At 45.7% G+C, this 22,895-nt stretch overlaps 1 protein-coding gene across 1 annotated transcript in view; it reads left to right on the top strand.

Moving 5' to 3' along the window:
• The window catches only part of Cht7 (chitinase 7), a 200,528-nt gene that overhangs the window by 151,689 nt on the left and 25,944 nt on the right, over positions 1-22,895 (top strand). The window contains exons 4-9 of the mRNA XM_050176876.2: positions 8,720-8,898; positions 10,275-10,523; positions 10,738-10,923; positions 18,023-18,142; positions 20,122-20,416; positions 21,291-21,600. Of these exons, the coding sequence (XP_050032833.1) occupies positions 8,720-8,898; positions 10,275-10,523; positions 10,738-10,923; positions 18,023-18,142; positions 20,122-20,416; positions 21,291-21,600 (1,339 nt within the window). The remainder of the gene's footprint in view (positions 1-8,719; positions 8,899-10,274; positions 10,524-10,737; positions 10,924-18,022; positions 18,143-20,121; positions 20,417-21,290; positions 21,601-22,895) is intronic.

Consider the following 22,895-nt stretch of genomic DNA (forward strand, 5'->3'; position numbering starts at 1 on the left):
AAGGCAGGCTACGACCAGGATGCGTGTTTGGGCTTCGAATTTTGCACTGGCACTTCCCAAGCTGGACGTCAGAGGGAGTCGTGTATATCGATGTATATCAGGGTTCGATGCACATCGGTGTACATTAGGGTTTTTTTTCCCACGAAGGAACAACGAAAGTAACACGGTACTGAGAAATTCCTGCAAAGAATTGGCATGTGCGCTCTGCATGCAGCATGTATATTTTCAGTCCTTCCGGCAGCCTCGTAGTTTATATCAACACACTAGCTATAATCTCATCGATACACCGATGGCCGTACGTGACTCCCGTACCGGCATCATTTAAGGCAGTATTTACTTGGCGTGAGTCATCTAGTCACAAAACACTTGCCCTTAGTGCCGCTGGAGCAGTAAGGCATATCCTAAATTATGCATGCGCGCTTCCCCACGTGTCTAGGTTTACCCACACAAGATGGCGGATGTCATCCTATAAAAGTGAAAATAAAGCGGGAAGCACCGTCTGGTGCCGCTATCCTTCCCAACGTCTCTTGGTGTTTGCTAGCCTAACTTCGATTCAATGTTGCGAGAGTGGGAGGTCGGCCATATTGTGTAGGATAACCTAATAGCTAGAAAAATCATTTCTCCAGTATTTTGAACGCCCCCTATTGGAAGACGCAAAGGACACTCATAAGTTGCTGTATCACTTTAGTAAGAAAGCACTCACGAATGTTTACTGCAAAATGCGCACGATTTCACATATGTTTATGCCGCTGACGTAATTTTATTAACTGAACCTTAAGTGCCCTATCTTAAGTGATCTGCAACGGGTCAATACAACAGATAGCTACTGGAGACCCTCTTATTTGTCAATATGCCTTGTTCCCTTACTTTTTTTCATTACGCATGTAAGTCGATTACGCGTGCAATAGCTATGTCGATCATTAAGACAGCGACACAATACTTAGGCGCAGAATGTAAGCTTGCTCGGCAAACAACTAGCACTGCCAGATGTGCGCGGGTCACTAGCTCCAAGAACCACAAACACATCTTTAATACTTTGTTCTGCGGTTATCGCCTTGTGTAGCTCGGCGTAAGTCCATTTCAATTGAAGTACAGCGTTTCTGGTGTCTGCGTACCTTGCTTGTGTCCTGTCTAATCTTGCCCTGGTAGCGTGAATCAAGAATGACAGTTACCTCACTGACGCGGGCCTACTACATTCACGAACTCCTATCGTTGACTCTGAGCATGCATCATAAATCGATTGCATTGCTTGAAGGCCCCACGTGGCTCAATTCCGATAGGCATTCGAGTGTGATGTATGTGGAGGATATACATTTTTAACGCGCTAAGTCACTAGCAATCGAACGTATCTCGCGAGTGGTCAGGGCTTATTTCGCGCTGAGCGAACTGACAATGCGGAAGTAAAGAAACAAAGACAGAAAAACAGTGACCTTCGGGGAATTTCCGGTGGAGTTCCTAGCTTAAATTAGTTTTGCTTCTCAGTGCGACAGCAAGCAGTCGTAGATGACCTTTTGGTGGGTCTCTCTTGAAAAGGAGATGCCGTTGAAAGTTGTGAGTGAGTTGTTGTAATGTAAAAAGATGCCAAATGATATGAAATAACGACAACAAAGGAAAGAGACGCTATATGTTGTTGTTAGGAAAAGAAAGACAATCTTTCCTATCTTGTAGTTACTTTCCATATTTTTGCCACATTTTAGACAAAAAGAAATATAAAATGATTACGCAGCATTAATAAACAACACGTAACGACTGGTCTCCACAGCCCGGCAAGGAGGCGGTATTGGCTTGTCTACAGAAATGTATTTATTTATTTATTTATTTATTTGGTACATACTGCTAGCCTTAACGAAGGCTTTGGCAGGAAAGGGTACATTCATAAAAGGGAAAATACACCATTCACACAGGGTTCAACGATAATCGTTTACAAGAGGCCTTGGTTTAGAAACAAGCTTATTGATACACACGCACAGCGATATAGGCAATGCACATTCATGGTGGCAATAGAAAATAATGTAAAAACCACATAACCTGCTATGTTAGGCAGGTAAAGAAAAGCGATCGTAATATTGGGGCGAATGAGATGCCTGAGTATTTTCGACCATTTTTTTTCACGCGTGATCACAACCTTGTACATCAATGTTGTTGCGAAATGTGCCATAATTTTGGCAGACAAAAGAAAAGTGCAATTGGATCGAAGCATCGAAAGAATCGCACTTTGGCTCGAAAGGTGGAACATCGATTGCGATAGCAAAGTACGAGACAGCTATACGAAGTCAGGATAGCAGTTTTATCAGGCGTATAAACTTGTAAGTATTCGCTTACTAACTAAACTAAGAAGCATGGTATCACGTGCCTACAGGCGAGCACGAACACATCTCACTCGATGACCACGGACACTCGCTGTCAAAATGCTGGTGCGAGGAAGCAGCGAGCGAACTGACCTTCGTGCTGCTTGTCGCTTCAACGCGAACTAAGCGCCGAGAACACAGCGCACACGAAGCTATCAGCACTCGGCACACCTTGACTCTGTCCCCATCGCAGATCGCTTTCAAGGTAGGGCCCACGCGGCCGCGCTCAGCCGCGCCATACGCAGCCATCGCCGGAGCAAAACGTCCCCCTCCCGTCTTCCCCTCCCTCACCCCTTACACCGGTGCCTTGCGCGATATTGAAGATGGCGTGCTTCCTCCTCGCTTTCCCCCCTTGCGCGCTCGAGATTGAGCCACCATCCTCGGCACACCCTCGCACGCTTTCACTCGCACACACAGCATACGGCGCTCGGCCACGGTGTTCTCGCACTTGGATTTTATGCGCAGTATCACGGCAACTCTAACGGTGACGCCGACGGCGGAAATGCGCTTGTAGTGTCCACACAATTGCTATCGCAATAAAAGAGGCATTCGGTAAATTTATCAAAAGGGAGTATACTAACACGTTTCCTGAAAACGGTGATTGCAAATACAAGAGAGTGGAAGTTTCTCGGGGCCACGAGTTTCCCGCTGCCACTGTACCTTCGCACCTGTTTGTATATGCAGGTAGTGCAGATGACATCAGCGCACTTAATCACGTTCTCGCGTTCCAAGAAAGCGACATAGAACATTCTATAAATGGATCGTGGTGGTAAAACGGTAGCTTCGGCAGACTCCAACTTTTTGCACGCCAGTAAGATAGCTCAATGGTTATACCCTTACCGCCTAATTAACAGCCATTCCTTAACATGACGGTTCTTCGTCCCATAATGGTGGAGGAAATGGCAGAAAATGTTTGAGAACACCGAGGTGGCGCAAAACAACTTGCCAAGGACACAGTCTTATCGATGCACATATTACGAGGTTTATAAAGATTCGGTATACGTGCCTCGATACATCCTCAATTATCCGGATTATCTAAAATTCGAAGTTGTGCGTTATGAAGCTTCTATACTTACCTATGCTGCGTGCCTTGAGTTAATTAGGCAATATTGACAACCACAGCCGGCGGCCAATGCGCTTATATGTGCCCGCTGAGTGCCAGAAGTTAAAGAAAATGAAGGAATACGCGGATCAGCTGCCAAATAGTAACGAAGGTTCAATAGAAAATGAAAGTTGCGGGTTTTCTACCTGAGACGAAAGCGTTGGCGAAACCTTGACCGTGCAGAGGAGTCAAGGCATCACGAGTATGCATTAGCATTTGGACAAGTATTCTCTTAAACAAGCAAGGCCGGTCAGGTGCTTTGGCCTGGTCCGACGTTGTATATGCATTGCTCGTGGAATATCACTCGAGACGTACATGTATTGGTGGACAAAGTCAAGATGAGCTGCCAGGAATGTGACCCTATGGCATGTTTGTGCCAAGAATTGAGCTGGGTTTCGCGAAAGCGGTGGAGGCAGAGACGCTAGATAGAAGGGAATGGCATCGTAGCGTTCCCAAAGATTACAATACACGTTTTTCTTCTCTCTGTTCCTCTTAAAACAGAGCGGCTCAGTCGGTGCGTATGCGGCACAAACACATGCGTATCTGACAATCCTTGAGCTGCAAAATTAGTGTAATCGCACGCACGCTACACCGGGGTGAAGGGCGATAGCGGCAATTTCTTTAAATGCTTGTACTTAAGGCAGGCTTTTCCAGGGATACATTTGTACTTCATCAAAAGTGATTTAACTTTCGACAAAACGCACAAGCAGCAACTAACTTGGCACAGCAAATACTGTCATGCAACGCATTGCTTTAAGATCGCAGTGATCTGTTCAGCAAGTTCAGTGTAGTGAATTTCGCCTGTTTAACAAATTTATCCAAATTTCTCCAAATTTATCCATGCAAACTTGCTAGAAGTGAGTGTCCTTTGGACGTCCTTTCGCCGTTTGAAGGCTTCCAACAGAAAGATCAGGAACCGACATCCGAAGCTTTTTTGTGAGCGGAATGTATTCTTTGTAAAGCTTGGCGCAACATTTGAAAAATTGTAGAACGAGCCTGACTTCGCAGGCATTATGGACAATTTGGAAAGGCTGGCAGGTCTGCATATGAAACATGGTTTCCAACGGTGAAGCCGATCGCCGGTGCCACGAATTAGACTAATGTGAGGGCGTATTATGGCGCGGGCTTCTATTAAACTACAGGAATTTGGCATTCCGAAACGTAAGCCAAAGTAATTAAAACATATCTCTATACAATTTGAGAATCTGCAAAGAACATTTTTATGAACGTGCTACTGCGCCTGAGATATCTGTGGGAACGATCATTCGGATAAGCTCTTGTAAATGTCTAAAATTGTCACTGAACTACAGAAGTATTTTCGCTTCTATGAAAGGAAATGACTCAGGCTTTTTCTCTCAGCAAGAAGGCTGTGTTTTCCTTCACAGCCCTGATGTGACCAGCAGGTGATGGCAAAGAAAAAGCAGATCCATGGGGTCCAGATCTTATGACCTTATCCCTATTATATACCTTAATGGAATGAACGTGTTAGAGCTGGCGCTTGTGTCTGAGCGCGATGCTAGTTTGGCTGCTAATCCAACATGGGAATGACGCGTTGTGTATGAACTTGCCTAAACCTCGTGTTTCTGGCTTTCAGTAGCGTTGGACCCTATAACGTAAATCTATTCCAGTTTGTTTTTATTCCAATCTCCTGACGTAGAACTTATCTAACCTCCGATGCAAGCATCGGGAGGTGACCTGCAGCGTTGTCTGAACAGGCCAATAAAACACTCTTCTTGTTGCTTTTGTCTGCTTTCAAAACGAATAACCTATTACCTGTATTGAACGGCTTTTTCTATCTCATTGACCGGCAAGAGGCGAGGAGCACGCTCATGTGTAGAAGGCTTCGATGGGGCCGAGCCAGCGCAGTGCAAATAGATAACCGGATGAGGAGAGCGGTGCCGGCGTCTGCGCTTTTTCTTTTTATTTGAATATACTGCAGGCCCTTCACGGCCCGTGCAGGAGTGGTACAGAGATGCAATGAAAAAAAAAAAAATGATGATGACAAGTCAATACACTGAATGCAGTTAATAAAAGAGTCGATGTTATTGCAACACACAATATTGTTAGTTAACTTGTTCCACTGGGAAATGGCCGACGGAAAAAGGGAATGCTTGTGAACATTAACACGACTTGGGGGAAGATAGATGGTTTTGGAGTGATTAAGTCTGGTTGAACGTTTGGAGGATCTTGCAGGTAATGAGAACGTGCTATTTGGAAATGACCATGGTATAATTGATAGATGAATTTTAGTCGTGAAATGGCTCTTCTCTGCGAGAGGGGTTTTAGGTTTGCCCTTGCTAGCAGACTCGAGACACTGGACTGCCTTTTGTAGTCCGAATATACAAACCTAATTGCTTAATTTTGTATGCGTTCTATTTTATTTATAAGGCATTTTTGATGAGGGCTCCAGATTAGATCAGCGTATTCTAGGCATGGTCATATTAGTGTTTTGTACGCATTTAGTTTGAGGTGTGGTGGTGCTGCGCGCAGTCTCCTTTTTAAAAAGGACAGTTTGCCTATGGCTTTTTGACACATGGTCGAAATATGAGGCTCCCAGTTAAGGTTAGGCGTGAGTTTAATGCCTAGGTATTTTACCTGGTTGCTTTTGTTGATTGTTGACCTTCCGATCGAATATGAAAAGTTAAGCGGGAGTTTCTTATTTGTGAAAGACATGTAATGTGTTTTTGATGTGTTCAGTTTCATGCCCCAAGTGTTGCACCAAGAGTAAATTGTTTGAAGTGAATTATGAAGTTCTATCTGGTCTTCTTGGTTGTGTACGACTGTGTGCACGACACAGTCATCAGCAAACAGGCGCATCTGAATTGAGTTTTTAACGCAAAATTGGATGTCGTGTATGTACATCAAGAACAAAAGTGGTGCCAGAACTGATCCTTGAGGTACTCCGGAGTAGACATCGAGTGGTTGTGAAAGATTATTATCGATTGAAACGCTCTGTTTACGATTGGTTAGAAAACTGTTGATCCAGGATATTATTTTATTACTAATACCGAAAGCCGATAATTTTGTGATTAAATCCTGGTGCGGAACTACGTCAAACGCTTTAGAAAAGTCTAAATAAACTGCATCTAATTGGCCATCATCATTAAGTACGTTAGCTATGTCATGAGTTAACTCTGCTAGTTGGGTTATGGTTGACAGACTTGATCTGAAACCATGTTGTTGTTTATATAGGAGTTCGTTTGTTTCTAGGTGAGTTATTATGGCCTTAAATATTACGTGTTCCAATTATTTTGCAGCATGAGCTTGTTAATGACACTGGGCGGTAATTATTTGAATGTAATTTCGAGCCCGATTTATGTATTGGAATTATTACAGCCTTGCGCCAATCGTCTGGTAGCAGTGATGTTTGAAGAGAAAGAGTGAATATTTTAAATAGATACATTGATGTCCAACTTGCGTATCGACTTAAGAATGAGTTTGATCGGGGCCGGTAGATTTTTTAAGATCGAGCTTATGCAATAGAGACAGTATGCCCTCTTCACTTACAGTTAATTCTTCCATTGGTATTTTGACGTCGTAAGGTGTTAAAGCTGCATTTGTAGCATGTTTGGTAAAAACTGTCTGAAAGAAGTTATTCATCTCTTTAGCAAAGTGTTCAGGGTCCTGAATAACATGATCCGAGATTTTGATTTGCGTTATTTTTTCTCGTTCATCTGACAAATATCGCCAGAATTTGTGAGGGTCATGCGTCATAAACGAAGGTAATGTAGTGTCAAAGAAACGGGCTTTTGTTTCCGATATTTTTTGTTTGAATGTTCCGATAAGATCGTCTAACGTGCACGTGGTTCCCTTTTTCCGTCGTCGTTTTATTTTTATTTTTAGTTGGATGATTTCACGTGTTATCCACGGGTATTCTCAGTTAACGCGTTTCTTTTTATTAGGAATGTAGTCCGCTTCCCCTTACTTAGCTTGAGGTGGCTAGTCGAAAATCGCGGTGGCGTTCAACGGAAAGTTAAAAAATAACGCGAAAACGGATCCTCAGCAAAGAAGTGTTGGCAGAGCGATAAGTGCCGAAAGGCACGTATCGATAACGTCAGCGAACGAAATGCCACAAGAAAAGTATAAATGATACGCAAATAAATCCATGCTCTTGGCAGTTGCGAGTAGCCAGTGCCTGAGCGATTGGCGGACAGCCATTTTTTATTTCTTTCGGAACGGGGCAGTCTCCTGCTATTCAGGGAAAATTCAGTTTTGTTCGGCATAGTAATGCACCTTTAACCAGGACACGTCGTTTTGACGCAGTGAGTTTTCACTGTTTTGTGTTGTTGCGTGACAGACAGGCGAAAGGGGCGCAGCCCGAAAATTTTTGACCAATAGCAGACGCATAAAAGACCTCTAATCAGAAATAATTATTTCTTTTTTGTTTCGTCTGATCAGGCATTATCAACGTGTACTCTTCATATCAGATGGAGAGATATCGCGGTTTTCGTGACGTCGCGTTATAGACAGGTGAAGTGTGGGTGGCCCGAAAGTGTTTTCACCATTACTGGAGGGCTTATTGCAGAATTGGAATGGAAAAGTTTGAAGTAGCTTTACGTTATAGCGTCCATTGTGGTTACTTATATTACATTGGCTAAAACATAATCCTTAAAAGAAAACTGCTTCTATGGCAACAATGAGTGGATCAATCCTACTTTATTTCCGCCACCTTGTGTTTACGAAATATTACAAAGAAAAACAAATACTTAAAACATAGCTCTAATAACTAGGAGTATATGCTATTTACTCCTACAGTATCTGGATGTCAGGGAAGCATACTGCAAGCGTTTACGTGTTTACGTTTACTATCAAACTTACCCAGTTAAATGAATACAGTGTGAGCGTACAGCAGTAAATAAATTTAGGGCACGTAAAGCTCCACGAAATGCAACCTGGTCAAGAAAAACACAATAAAGGAAGCTGTGACGTGCTGTCTGAAGGATTCTATACTAAGTTGGAGAAAAATGCATGTACTATCTATGTTTATATGTGGCTTAAATGTTGCGAAATAACATTTCTCTCTAGTAATCATAGTACAAAACTATGTTGTGCATATGGCCTTCGTGATTCGTGGGTGCGCGTGCTTAGCATTTCGGAGAACATCCTTTGTGCATGCGGCCGGCATTTTGCGCGTGGCCACGTACACAGCGACGTTCCTACGTTCCACAGGTTAAGTCACGTAAACAATAATAGCGGTGAGACCTCGAGAAGTGCATCAGGTGCGGTGTACTACAAGGTGCTCACCATTCTTGTCGCCTTCGTAACGCAGGCGGCTGGTCATTCGGCACCCAGCGTTTCAAGGAGATGGCGTCCAACAGCTACAACCGGCGTCTGTTCATCTTCAGCGCGCTGAACTTCCTGCGCAGGCGCAAGTTCGATGGCCTCGACCTCGACTGGGAGTTCCCGCGTGGCACGGAAGATAAGAAGAACTTTGTCGAACTAGTCAAGGTCGGTGTTCCATGTTCCTCCATTTTCTTTAAAGACAGCATGACTGCATAAACGGCTGCAGCCTGAATCGTTGTTTTTTGTGCGTGCACGTGATCATGTGCTGTGGTAGTGTTGCGGAGACCGCGACCGGTGGTTGTTGTGTCATGCGTCGATCTCCCTGTCTGCCCTGTCTTCCTTTCTTTATTTTATGGTGCTCAATAGAAGTTGTCGCCTTTAAATAGCAGTGGGTACTTCTTTCACGATGGAGATATCAAAAGGAAATCACTTCAAAGCATTGAAACTAAACGCGAACTCAATACCACAGCAACAGACAAAATCCAGTCAAATAAGTACCCTAAAACACTAATCCTGGAAGTTAACTCATAAACACCGCAACACAAAGTCCAGTCACATAAGTACACTAAAGTCAACACAACGTGCGGTCACATGACTACACTAAAATCGGGGCACATCAGAAAACTCCGATTGGACTCACACGAAAGTACATGGATTCAGGCATTGAATGTGCCAAAGTTTGGTCAGATTAATCTCACACAGGGAACTTATCCCAGATAAACACTCTACTAGCTAGTTTCCGAAAAAAGGGCTCGCTTCTAGGAACCTTTGGTGGGCCAGTAACGCTCGCCATGTACCTAAAATATTCCCGAGGCTGAAGGGCCTGCGGCCCAATGCCTTTCTTCGCTTTCTCTGCTTTCTTATCTCTTTACCTGCCCATTCCCCTGTGTAGGATAGCAAATCGGCTTTTTCTTTCTGATTAACCTCGCTGCCTCTCTCTTATCGTTCATTTGTATCTATTGGCTGCGGTACTGCTTAGACAATAACTGAGTTCTATTTTCTTTTATTTTTCTATTTCTAGCCTGCCTTCGCTAATTATATCCAGCATCGGTATTTACTGGAAATTGCTTTTATGGGCTACTCTAGCGTAAGAACCCTTTGTGAATAGGAACGGCTCCTTTGAGCAGGCTCATTGGTCACTTTGAAATGGTGTCTTTCGACTGTGCCACTCATTCGAAGAGCCAAATCGAAGTTGTGTTTAAGCTTTCCCCAGGAAAGATGACTGCGCAAACAGGCCAGCGATCCCACGCCATCGTGGTGAAGTGGCTATGGCGTCATGCTGCGCAGCGCGAGGTTGCGGGTTCGAATGCGTGCCACCGCGGCCTGAATTCGATGAGGACGAAATGCAAAAGGAAAGAAAAAAAGAACGTTCATGTGCGCACACATTTAGGTGCACTTTAAAGAGTTCGAGGTCGTAAAAGCATATCCGGACCGCTTCTCTATGACATCTCTGACACAGCCCCAGTGTTGCTTTTGGACTCTAAACCCCTCGAAATAATCACCTTAACACGCAAGTCACTGATCCTTCCTTTTTGCCGCAGGAACTCCGCGAATCCTTCGAGGCCGAGTCCAAGGAGAAGAAGCTGCCCCGACTGCTGCTCACGGCCGCCGTGTCAGCGGGCGCCGAGACCATCCGGGGCGGCTACGACGTGCCCGCTGTGGCCGCCTACGTGGACTTCCTCAACGTCATGTCGTACGACTTCCACGGAAAGTGGGAGAGCGTGACGGGACACAACAGCCCGCTGTACGCTCCCGCCAACGAGAGCACCTGGCGGAAGCAGCTGTGCATGGTGAGCCCGAGGGAGCCCGATTTGCGGGACGCGTAAATCGAGCGACCGCAACGCGAGATCTGTTCGAACTCGGTCCAGAATAGAGGAACAATGAAAAGGCCCCATTGGCTTCGCGTGTTTCATGTGCAGCCACACTTATCCCTAACATTGGATCGAGGAGTCATCTTTAGGGATGCGTTTTCCCCTCTGATACACTTTTTTCTCCCTTGCGCAGGACTTCGGCGTGAAGACGTGGGAGCGCCTGGGTGCTCCCAAGGATAAGATCGTGGTGGGTACGGGCACCTACGGCCGCACCTTCACGCTGACGAACCCCAAGAAAAACGGCATGAACGCCCCATCTTCGGGCGGAGGCGATGCCGGAGAGTTCACCAAGGAGGCTGGCTTCCTCTCTTACTACGAGGTAATTAAGTGCCGTAACGTTAGCGTGGTTCTCTAATGCCGCTCCTGAGAAGCGAAGAATGCAATTGAAACCCATGCATGCGCAAGAGTGTACCTCTTCGTTAGGGGGGCTAATTGACTGACAATGGCACCAGATATATACAGACATATACATACATAATCCACACTTGCTACAGGGTCAGATGGTACATACGTAATGCGGCCTAATAAGAGGCACACTTAGGTAAGACCACTACAGAAAACGGAGCACCTAGCCCTATTTCACTGTTTGGATCGCCCTTTATTATTACTGATATATATATATATATATATATATATATATATATATATATATATATATATATATATATATATATATATATATACAGAATCACTTTTTGAAACCGCAGAATTTACGCCATATGTTTCTTCATTTGAAAACAATACTCTATGTATCCCCAAGTGCAGTTGACGCTTCCCCAAGTTGGCGTGGAAAAGGTTCGTTGTTGGGCGACAGATACCCAGTGACACATTCCCAGGGGCCGCAATGGCGTACATCCAGAGACACATACCCGAGTTGCCGTCAAAGAGGTTCGCTGAAGAACGGCGCTTACCCTAGTGCACATACCTGGTGGCTCCTGGAGTGCATACGAAGTGGCACATACATCCCTAGTGTCTTTGGTATCGGCGCACAAGTATGGCCAGGCAAACGCCGAAAAACTGCGTTGGCTCCGACAAACAAACGCTTCGCGCTATATATTGGCAAGTAATAAGATTGTCAAAGTTCTCTTGGTGAAGTGCAGCACTCACGACTTCAGGGATCTCTTCATTATATTAAAGCGAAGCTTCCTTTGCCGACCCTGTTGAGTTTGGCGCGGCTTCTGGCTACTGTGTCTGCTGCTTGGTCGCTCAGTATCTCAGGAGTTTACACGTTCGCCGAATGCTAGCGCCAGAAAACGCGATTAGAAATCCTGACCGGCAGAATCTTGCTAGTAGGCTCAACTTTGCTCTGATTACGAAGAAAACAAATTCCTTCATAAAACCTGGTCATGTGACGACGGTACATGGAACAGGACAATTCAGTTCAACAGATTTTTTGATTTACGTCACTTTCTTCGCTTTAGTCTTCCGCTATGCCCCACATGGTGTGTGCCCAATATTGGCCAATCCTACATAAGTGGCATGTACCACTGTAGCGCAAGAGATACTTAATCCTCAAATGCAGCATTATATGTGCCCTACTTCTCTACGTCTACGACTGACAACATAATTCGTCCCCTGAGAAGCGTTACGGATGGTCGTCGTCCTTGTCACATCGCGCGCGTCGACGCCTCACAACGCACGCGCCTAATTTGCCGGTTTTATTTCGGCAGAGCTTGAGAGTGATGTAGCGCATAAAGAGGACATTACACGAGTGTAAATTTATAACCTTCTCGGTCGACAAACATAAGCATTGTGTTAAGTAAGGCTGCATAGGATGGAAGTAAAAGCAGTCTAGTTGTGCATGATTTAATATACACCGCCTCACTGAAGCTTGGCTTCATACCAATTCGAAGACGTGCGTCGAATTATGAAACGCATAATTTGTGCTTTTCCCATATGTGACCCATTTCAGCGCAGGGTAAAACCACCGAACTAGTCCCGTCATGGTCTCGTTCACCTTCACTACATGCCTGACATGTACAAAACATCATATTGCGAAAATTGCCATGGCACACTAGACGTACATCACTTGCTCTGGCCGTGCGGTCGGACCCACGCAAACAAGGACCAAGGCTCCGCCAGGCTATAATAAGAATGACGCAGCACGGACCTGGCGGAGCAGCTCTGGGCCGTCCAGAGAGCCCAGAATGCGGCCAGGCAGTTACAACTCCCGGTCCGAACGTGGGAGTAGCCCGCTCTATGGGACCTTGCGCTCCGTAGCTCGCAGGACCTTTCATTAAAGTTATTCCATCCATCCATCGTTCACCTTAAAACACAGTGCACGCATATTGCTTTTATACGCGAGGAATAGAATGTATCTAGCCGGGCGATTTAATGACAAAAAAAAAAAAAACAAAAAAAGAAACAGCTAGAGTCCCCTTATAACGGAGGCGCTTACTAAAGTGAGGCTTTCTTTGTGTTCCTCCCGGGTGTCCCGGTTGCTTCTGCTGCTGTCTGTTGTCGGCTGTAGGGTTCGTTCGTATCTTTGTGGCTATATTTATAAATATATGTGCGAAGGTTCTACGTGCGTCAAATGCAAGTGTCATCGAACAGGGCTTCTACAATCCCAAGCGGCAATGTAGTGCCAGTGAGCCCACCTTTGTTCTGCGTAAAACGAAAAAAAAAAAATTCCTACATCAAACCTGAACATTATTGCCTGCTCCCTAATCACTTATCAGAATATCGCATTCAATTTAAAGGAATATTTTAATTGCTTCATTTTCTTTGATTTATTCATTTCGTATGTGCCCAGTCATGACAAATCCTATTGAATGGGTGTACACCAATTTTACACAAGAGGCTCTGAATTTCTAACCGTAGGTAGATATGTATCATACTTCTCTGTTGATACATTTGTCATCGGTATACTTCCCTTCACTAGGAGAATACACGCCTTCATCGCTACAACGTAAACATTGTATAAGATTACACGTTGCATAGGATGGCAATAAATACAATTGTAAGCACTGCCTTTAGCGAAACACTTTACTAAAACTTCGCTTCGCATCGATTCCAAAATGTGCGTTGGATGTGCATGTTCTTTTATTGCAGGCGTGTGGTGTCAGTCTCACCGAGCCTAGTAATCTTCTTTGATAGAGTATCCCCAGGGAAAGATATTTTTTACTGGAGAGACTGCTACCTTACGAGTTCGAAATACATGCTCTTATATAACCTCCGTAACCTTTCCAGCAGACCGCATTAATACAGCAAAATATTCGGCAGGGTTACCGCATTACTACAGCAAAAAATTCGACCGCCTCCCCCCCCCCCCCCCCTCCTAAAAAAGAAAGATTTGCATAGCTATAAACACCCGCGTACTTTTTTATTTAGAGCGCGTTCGTGGAACCGGTCTTGCGGGAACGCATTTAGCGTTACACTTCTTTGGATGCTGTCTCCAAGGAGTTTTTACAATAAAAGAAAACGACTGGACTGCCAGCTCATCCAGCTTCTTAGCAGGGGACGTATTCTTCGATAACTTTTGGCGATACTGTTGCCTCGGCTGTCAGGTACGCGCTGATTGGCTAGTTTTGCAAAAGGGGATTAGATGATTGATTTACTAGTTGAGCCCTAAGTCAGGCGAAGGCTATAATATCACCGAAAGTGATCGTCGCAGAATATGTCCCCAGCACAGGTGAAGCAAGCGCTTGCCCTGACTCCAGCTCTCAAAGAGTGCAACGCCAGCTTGACTGCGCTCATAACTTAAGTGCTTTCATTTTACTAACGTAAGCGCTAGGGCAATTCAAAAAGAAAAATCTTGTTGTTTCTAGCTAAAATATACGTTTGACTGAGTACTGATGCCGGGATTTCCCACAAAATTTGCAATGGCGTTCAGGTTTCACCTTAGAAATGAGTGGCACAAGGATTGTCATCAAGTAGGATCTGTACGGCGAAATTATTCTTCTTATATACGAAGGAAGTAAAAAAAAATTACCGCTCTTCCACTACTGTGAAGAAGGGTGCAAGCGAAGCTCGGGATGCGGGTCTCTTTGTTGTCGTAACGCCTCAGCTTCGAGCTTCCTCACGACGAGGTCGGCACGTCGACGACGCGCCCCTTCTCGAGCGAGTTCGAGGCGGCGTTCATCAAACCCCGCCTGTTCTTCGGCCGAACACAAGACGCGCGGCCGACCCACCGCAGCTCCGATAGTGTTCTGGCGCGAGAAACAGTCGTTCCCCTCATGTTACTTGGACACACGACTCCTATTGGCGGAGAGAATAACGTCAGTAGTGCGGCGGCCCAGCAGGATTCTCTGTTCTACTACTTGTTTTTTTATAACAATCCGTGCCCGTGTGGAGATCTGAGAGCAGCTGGTTTTGTTAGCGTTACATTGCCGCCGCAGGTTTGCGTATACAAGCTGCGCTTGCAAAAAAAAAAGGCTTCCCGTTCTTCACTATTCTCGGATGGATTTTCGTGCCCTGAGTAAGATGGCGGCGCAGTGGCGTCGCTTTCAAAATGTGATATCCAGTCCAAAACTTTCTGTAAGCGTCTTTTTGGTCCGCAGGCCTCGAACCGTACCTAGTAATTCGATCACGCAGACCAGATTATTTGTACTCGACACGAAATTGCCAGTGGCGTTCGACAAACACGCCCTTGCATAACCCCCGTAAGCTTCCCAGCAGCCCGCCATAATACAGGAAATATATTTGGCAGATTTCCTGAAAAAGCTTTGAAGCACCTTTAACAACTGTATATTGTTTTATTTACAGCATATGTCGCTTAATTTAATAAATATGAATGGCGAACCGGTCTTACGAGAATGCATTTCACTCTACCTACACGTATGATGTTTCTGAATTTGTAGTGGCTCACGAACTGGAGCCGGTATTCGCCAGAGTTTTCTTTCCGAAGAGCATCTTCGTCGCCTGCCGGCCTTCTTTATTCAAATTATGCGAGCGATCGCGACGGGTCGCTGTTTGTTCTTACGAATCATTTACAGTGAGAATGGCTTTGTGAATACGGCCTCTAAACGTTTTCCGACAGCGCAAGAGCATTCAGTGCTCCATGCTGCTGCGCGTCTCAAATTACGAAACAAGTTTAGCAATGCATAGCATTGCTCGGTAACAAATTGAAGACCGGGCTATCCAGCATGACGTGATCGACGAATGGTTATAACTGGGGCCGACTTGACGTTGCTAAGGTTCGTGACGTCACAACAAGTTGCTGCGCGCACTACGAAGCAACGTCGCCGCCAATCTTTTCGTTTGTGTGTTGAATGGTTCACTACAGGGGCGGATCCACATGCCCACTTTTGGGGGAGGGAGGCGGGTGGCGGTTTCTTAATGCGGTAGAGGGGGGGGGGGAATTGCGCAACTAACCTAACCTCTGTAACCAAATGGGCATGATTTGTTCTCATTTGCATCTCTTAGGCGTTTTCCATCAACGTCTTGCAGAGAACCGTGTGACCAACTCGAAAACAATTTATTCACGCCGGTGGGCATCGCCCAAACCTTGCAATAGCATTAAAAACTAAAAACTGTACGGACACAGAAAAGGGAAGTGCGAATCGTAGTTAATATCTTCACTACCGAAAAAAAAAATGTAAACAACGAAAACAAACGTTTTTAACATTTCATTTGAAATGGTTTCGGAAGTGCAGAGAAAGAAATCGTGAAAAAGTTTTCATTTTCAAAGAGTACAAATAGGTGCCCACAAACGTGAACATTAGGTGGGAGTTTGGTAAAAATAAAAGAAACAATTTTACCGTTGCAGGCCGAAGAAAACATTACATTTCTTGCACCAAACTGTCGACTTTGCTTTGCAATCTTGGCTCCTGTATCGCATTATATCTTCAATTTTACAACATTGTGGGAGGCGGTCAAGACCATTTTTTCGCGTCGACGCCAGGCAGCTAGGCTGGCCTGGTCTCTAACTGCTGGTCTACTTTCGCACCTTTATTCCCTGGTAACAAATTGATTTGGGTTAGATCTGGTGAATGTTTTAGCTACATCCTGCTTGAAAGACAGGAGAGACCGCACCTCTTTTTGCTGTAGGTGCAAAGCTGTTGCGTCGCGACGGCATTCGACCTACGCATGGCCGACAGCAATGTCGAGAAAATATGTGGGTATCCTAACGGCGCATTTCCTAGATTTGACCTTCGTGCAAATATACATACATATGTAAATATACGCACACATTAAATTTACGTGTCGATGAGGGCCACTCCTCTCCCCAATTGCTTATATTCTGATACACTTCCAAGGGACGGTACTCATTTTCTTTTTCGTTTCATCCTTCGACCAGCACTTGCATGAAGACATAGGGTGTATTCCGATAGCACTGGAAAATGAATTTGCGCCTTTGTTGTCTTTCCGTTTGACCAGACACACTTTTCTGCTCTCACACACGAGGGAGGTCGATCCTGCACGGCTTATATCTTGCTGTGCATGGAAAGGATTATAGGAGAGCCCTAGTGTGGTTTGGATTTACTCTTCCAGACATGAACTTTTTTTCCTTGAAGTAAGCGATAAAAAAACTTCGATCCGGTAAAATATTGATTCGTGTAAATATGTAACTGCTGCGCAGTTGTCTCCACAAGCTGTATTAACACTGCTCCGCCTAGGCCACTGACTTTCACGTCTTCAGAGAGGGCTGTACCTTTCCCACTATATATATATATAAAAAGAAAACATCAAGCCCTAACCCACCTGGGTAGGTTGAAACGAATGCGTGCGATAACGTGTTGCGAAACATGAAAAAATTGACACAAGATCTCCACACCCGCAACTGAGGTCTACAAATGGGGCACACAGTGCTTTGCCTTCACAACTTCCGTCCACAAACGTCAACGCGCTTTCGACACGTCTGATAAATGCGACTTTTGGCTTTCAGTGCATTGACACTTCATTAAGTGATTCACAAGGGGCAGTGTCATGAATTTTGCCCGCTGTATTTCACATGACGCTCAACGGTTTCCAGATGTATCGATACTGAATGGTGACTCGTACCAGTGCGGGCTCCTAGCATAGCAGTGTAAGGGAGGGAGGCCGCGTAAGGGAGCACATGTCTCTGAGCAAAGGAGGGAGAAGGGAAGGCTCCCTCCTGGCTGCCGCGCTCATGGCCCCGCTTTCTTTAAACGAGCTTCTACTCCCTGAAGGGGCAAAATTGGATGTGGAGAGGAAGCGATTGGCTCGCTTCCACAAAGACGGTGGTTGCGTTGGTCAGTTTCGCGCCTAAAAAAAACAGGTAGAAGTGAGGGGTGCTTTGATCCCTCCCCCCCCCCCGTGTCCTCCACTGGTTTACTGTGGCTTTCTCTCGCGGCAGGCCGGGCCACTTTGTTAAGGCGGTAGCGTAATATACTTATACGATAAATCCTATAATGCTCCATTTGGCGTCCTCCTACATTTTGCATAGTTCTGGAGGAATCCTTTTGCTGCTAGGTAAATGGTGGTGACTGATGAACGAACTCTTCTCCCTCTTTCAGATCTGTGATATGCTAAAGAAGGGCGCCGATTACGTGTGGGACGACGAGCAGCTTGTGCCTTACGCTTACCTTGGAAACCAGTGGGTTGGCTTCGACGACGAGAGGAGTATCAGGGCGAAGGTGAGAGATTGGAGTTTTGAATTTCAGCTCGACATCGCATAATATGTACTCTTTTTTTTCGTATATACAGTTGCAACGGTTCAGAGGCTAGAACAAGCTGTTCACAGTGCCTGCTTTGGCGAGCTAAAATGATTCGTGCCGTGTGATAGCAAGAAGTGTGAAGCTGCTACTAGATTTGGTTCGACATTGACTGAGTGCGCTATTGTCGCGATACGCAAAGCGAGTGCCACGTTGAAGGTACATCGCAGGCGTGAACCCGTTGTCGACGCAGTGGTGAGCTTATGTACGACCGACAACGCCAACAAAACGACATGGCGGTTTTAAAATATTCCTCCGCAGCTTCCGCCGCACGCCGACTGTATTCGCTTCCAATATGCACTAAATTGCATACTGGACACTCCAATCGTACAAACGATTTGCCACTTGACTTAAAATTGTTAACTCCTTACTTTATAGCACTAAATATCAATAAGGTATTCGGTAATACATGTCGCAGATGAAATAAGCAGTTGAACATCAGAGGCGGAGAATGATATATTTTACGAGCGCAGTAGTTGCACAAATTACGCAGCATTGTGTACTATAGTTGAAACAAATTGTATTTACACCGTGTGCAGAGAAGTTTTCAGACTAATCGCCATAGCATACTTCTGGGTTCTGGCGGCCAATGCACGTCGGGTAAGCATCGGCGCACTAAACGGAAATACAAGTTAGTTTGAACATGCTGTAGAAAAGACACATAGAGTGTCAGATACAGACGCTGCCACGGATTAAAATCACAACGAAACAACTTATACGCTCGCATTTTTTCAAAATTTAGTGCTCGAGCGATTCGATGAAATGATGAGAACGAATATCATAGTTCAAATGACAGCAGTCTGTTCCACTGCTTCACTGCCGCGATCTGTAGCAATCGCTCACCATAAACATTCTGACCATAAACAATGGTAAAGCTTCCACGAACAAAATTTCCAGCGGGATGGGTGTCAGTCGGCGATGATCTAAATCGCAGAGTGACACGTTTCACAAACGTGCGCTGCTAATTAAGTACCAAGTTAAATATCCGCACCATAAATTTAAAATCACAGTGGCTAATTGTGACCCTAACACAACGGCAATAAAGCGGCATGGTTTTTTATTAATATTCGTTCAAAGAAGCAATTGGAAAAAATAACAATATTTCAACTTGTTCATTTCGTCTGCTAATCTATGATTTCTATGTAATCATACGAAGCTTCGTCTTTCGGCTCTCCCTCATATTTTGAGAGGTTATTCCATGCAAAGCCCGTAAATTAAAAGAGTGTGCGAAATAAAAAATTTCCAAAGCGAATGTAAATTATTTTTCTTTCGAAGGAAAGTATGCGACACGAATTCTTGTCGTTTCATTTTTTTTGGGTATGTTTTAAAATCATGGCCGAACATAAAGCGTTATCGATTACTGCAGGCTGTTGCCCATGTAAAAGGACACGTTAATAATGTCTATCATGGACAGTAAAAGCCCAGTGTCAGCCATTTCTAATCTCTGGTTTGTGTTTAAATTTGCTGATATGAAAGCTCTTCACATCGGACGTAGTAGCAGCTAGCGTATCTTGAAGAAAACAAGTAAACTTTCCTTTTTGAAGAACCGGCTTTCTCGTAAAGGTGTTCCTTTTTTCTGCCTTGAGCCACAGAAAGGGATTTGAGGTTTTGTTTTGATGCGCTATGCACATCATTTATCGTTGAAACATTCCTGTTCAATTCGAACGCAGCATTTCACCATTTGAACAAGTGCGCGAAATTCACTGCATAGCCTTGTCACGAAGGAAATGACTATTACTTAGCCTGTAGACGACCACATTCTCAAGGTGTGGCTTTCATACAAGTTGCGTACTACTAGTTGCATTTAAAAGGGAAGTGGAGTAGCGGGAAGCAAATTTTTTGCAACCTCATTCCCTGATCACTGAATCCTGTCCCTATCGCTGGCCATGTCCCCCGCGTAGATGAACTGGATCAAGGCGAACGGCTACGCCGGTGCCATGGTGTGGACCGTGGACATGGACGACTTCCGAGGTCGCTGCACGCCCAAGACCTGGCCTTTGATCGGCGCCATGGCCGAAGAGCTCCTTAACAGGCCCAGCCGTGGACCCAAGAACGTGCTGCCCATCGGCAAGAAGCCGCGCACCATCGCTTCCAAAACGACGCCGACCACTGAGACCCCCGGATCCATCAAGAGGATCGACAACCCCAAGTCGGCCCCGTCCAGTCTGCCTGCCAAGGACGAGGCTCCCGAACCTGGTGAGTGCATGGCGACAATGACGCAAATAACAAAAGAAGAAAGACAATTCCGACAGAAAGCATCTCAGTGTGACTGTTGACGTTAATGCGGTTAGTATTGGTGTAATGTAGCAACGCATCATATTGCCACCGTGGGAACACGTCACGTATCAGGCGCGTACTCTCTCGAGCATCTTCTCGGCACTGTGCGCCATCTAGCGTTGACGCCACGCAGTGCGCGCGTGGCGCCTGTCCTAATATACATGCAGACAAGACTGACGGAATATAACTGACCTTGGTTCCGTTTCATCCAGGAACGTATAAAGCTTAAGGTATATATATATATATATATATATATATATATATATATATATATATATATATATATATATATATGTATATATACATACATACATACATACATACATACCTGCCGGCCTTGGTGGCCACTGCTGCTTCCTCGGTCTCTCGTCGCGCAGGATGTCGGGGGCATGCGGCGTTGGCGTGATGCTACTTGGTGGTTCGGGAACCACGTACCACTACGGTACATTACTCGCAGCGCAACACTCGAAGGACCACTCAGCGGCGTTCGATTGGACATTAATGCTTTTGCGTTCACAACTCATAAGTGTTCAGGGGTCCTCCGATTTCTTTTTCAATAACAGATCAGCATCGCAGAATATACACATTACCTAGTAGAGGAACAGAATAAACCAGAACGTTACAGCCGAGCATCGGTAATAGTTCAGTACAATTTCTCGTACAACGTTTTACCCCGGAACTTATGTAATAACTTTCCTTTTTTTTTCAATTTCTCCATGCGTATTTAAAGAGGGTAATTGTTTCTGCCAATCGTCTTGGTCAACCAGTTCACCGAGCTTGTCTCCTCGCGCAGACACCAATGCCCGCGTGGTGTGCTACTTCACCAACTGGTCGGCCAAGCGCAAGGGCAAAGGTCACTACGAGCCGGAGGACATCGACCCGACGCTCTGCACGCACGTCATCTACGCGTTCGCCAACATCAAGGAGTTCAAGATCGTGTCCACCGAGCCCGTGGACGAAGGTGACGGCGGTGCCAAGAAGGGCTTCTGGGAGAGGATCGTGGGCCTCAAGAAGAAGAACCCGCTGCTCAGGGTCATGCTGGCCGTCGGCGGTTGGATGCTGGGATCCGCCCCCTTCAGGGAGGTCACCGAGAACACCTACAGGTAAGGCGCCCGGTGACGCATGCGCATGAGCCCCAGCCAGTTAGCGCTGTTGATGGATAAGTAATTCCGAGCATTAATGGATAGTTTACCTTGAAGAGAAATCCCCCTTTCATTAAAACCGCAAAGCAGGAGCGGGGATGGCTTGCGAAGCAACAAACGGCCGCTGCCGTGGATGTTCCTCTTTCCATTGCTTATTGTCATCTCTCAACGGTGCTTATAATACCAGGCTTATAGATACGGTACTCTGTGCCACACGACAAGCAAGCTTATGAGCTATACAATGTGATGACACTGCGGAGATTTGGCAGTCAACGGGGCGTGAGAAGTATATTGTCACGTGGTGGTGACGTTGAATAACACAGTAGCAATACTGTGAACGACAAAACAAACTTTTATTGGGCGAACCTGTAGCCACAAAACAGGCTACACTTATAGCACAACGATAGCGGCGAACACGCTCGGCGATCGTCGAAAATCTGATCAGCGGGTCAAGCGCGTCGGCTTTTATACAACAGTCGTCGAATGTTCCAGACTAATCGTTGGGACCCGCATGCCTTCCACAAAGTTCTACAACATTCGAGTCACGCGATAAAATCAGATAGCACAAGGTTCGGCGACAACAGACAGCCGGGTAGAAGCATCGATAACTTTCCAGAAACGTCGGATACATGCAGGTGCGTCCCTCGCTGTGCGATTACAGTTAAGCGGCGAAACGTGGTCGGCCGATAAAGATAAGCACACGTGTCAATACCCCCCTCTTAAAAAGCATCGGCCCGATGCTGCAAACAAACGAAGTTAATAAACAAAAGCACTCGTAGCAAAGAAAAGAACAAAAATAGCGAAGTTCGCCAGCGTCCGTAAAAGGGTTTAAGGCGCACCACGTGGACCACTTCAGATCGTGCGCGGCGCCGCTGTGAATGCGAAATGCCGTCTGACACGACCTCATAGTCCAGAGCCCCAATACGTCGGATGACCTTGTAGGGTCCGAAATAGCGTCGGAGTAGTTTCTCACTGAGTCCTCGTCGGCGTATCGGGGTCCAGACTCAAACACGGTCGCCAGGCTGGTACTCGACGAAGCGTCGTCGGAGGTTGTAGTGTCGGCTGTCGGTCCTCTGCTGGCTCTTGATTCGCAGGCGGGCGAGCTGTCGGGCTTCTTCGGCGCGCTGGAGATAGCTAGCGACGTCAACATTCTCTTCGTCAGTTACGTGCGGCAGCATGGCGTCAAGCGTCGTCGTCGGGTTCCTGCCGTAGACCAGCTTGAACGGCGTGATCTGTGTTGTTTCTTGCACCGCCGT

Source organism: Dermacentor andersoni, chromosome 8 (genome assembly GCF_023375885.2).
Source record: "Dermacentor andersoni chromosome 8, qqDerAnde1_hic_scaffold, whole genome shotgun sequence".
Lineage (NCBI taxonomy): Eukaryota > Metazoa > Arthropoda > Arachnida > Ixodida > Ixodidae > Dermacentor > Dermacentor andersoni.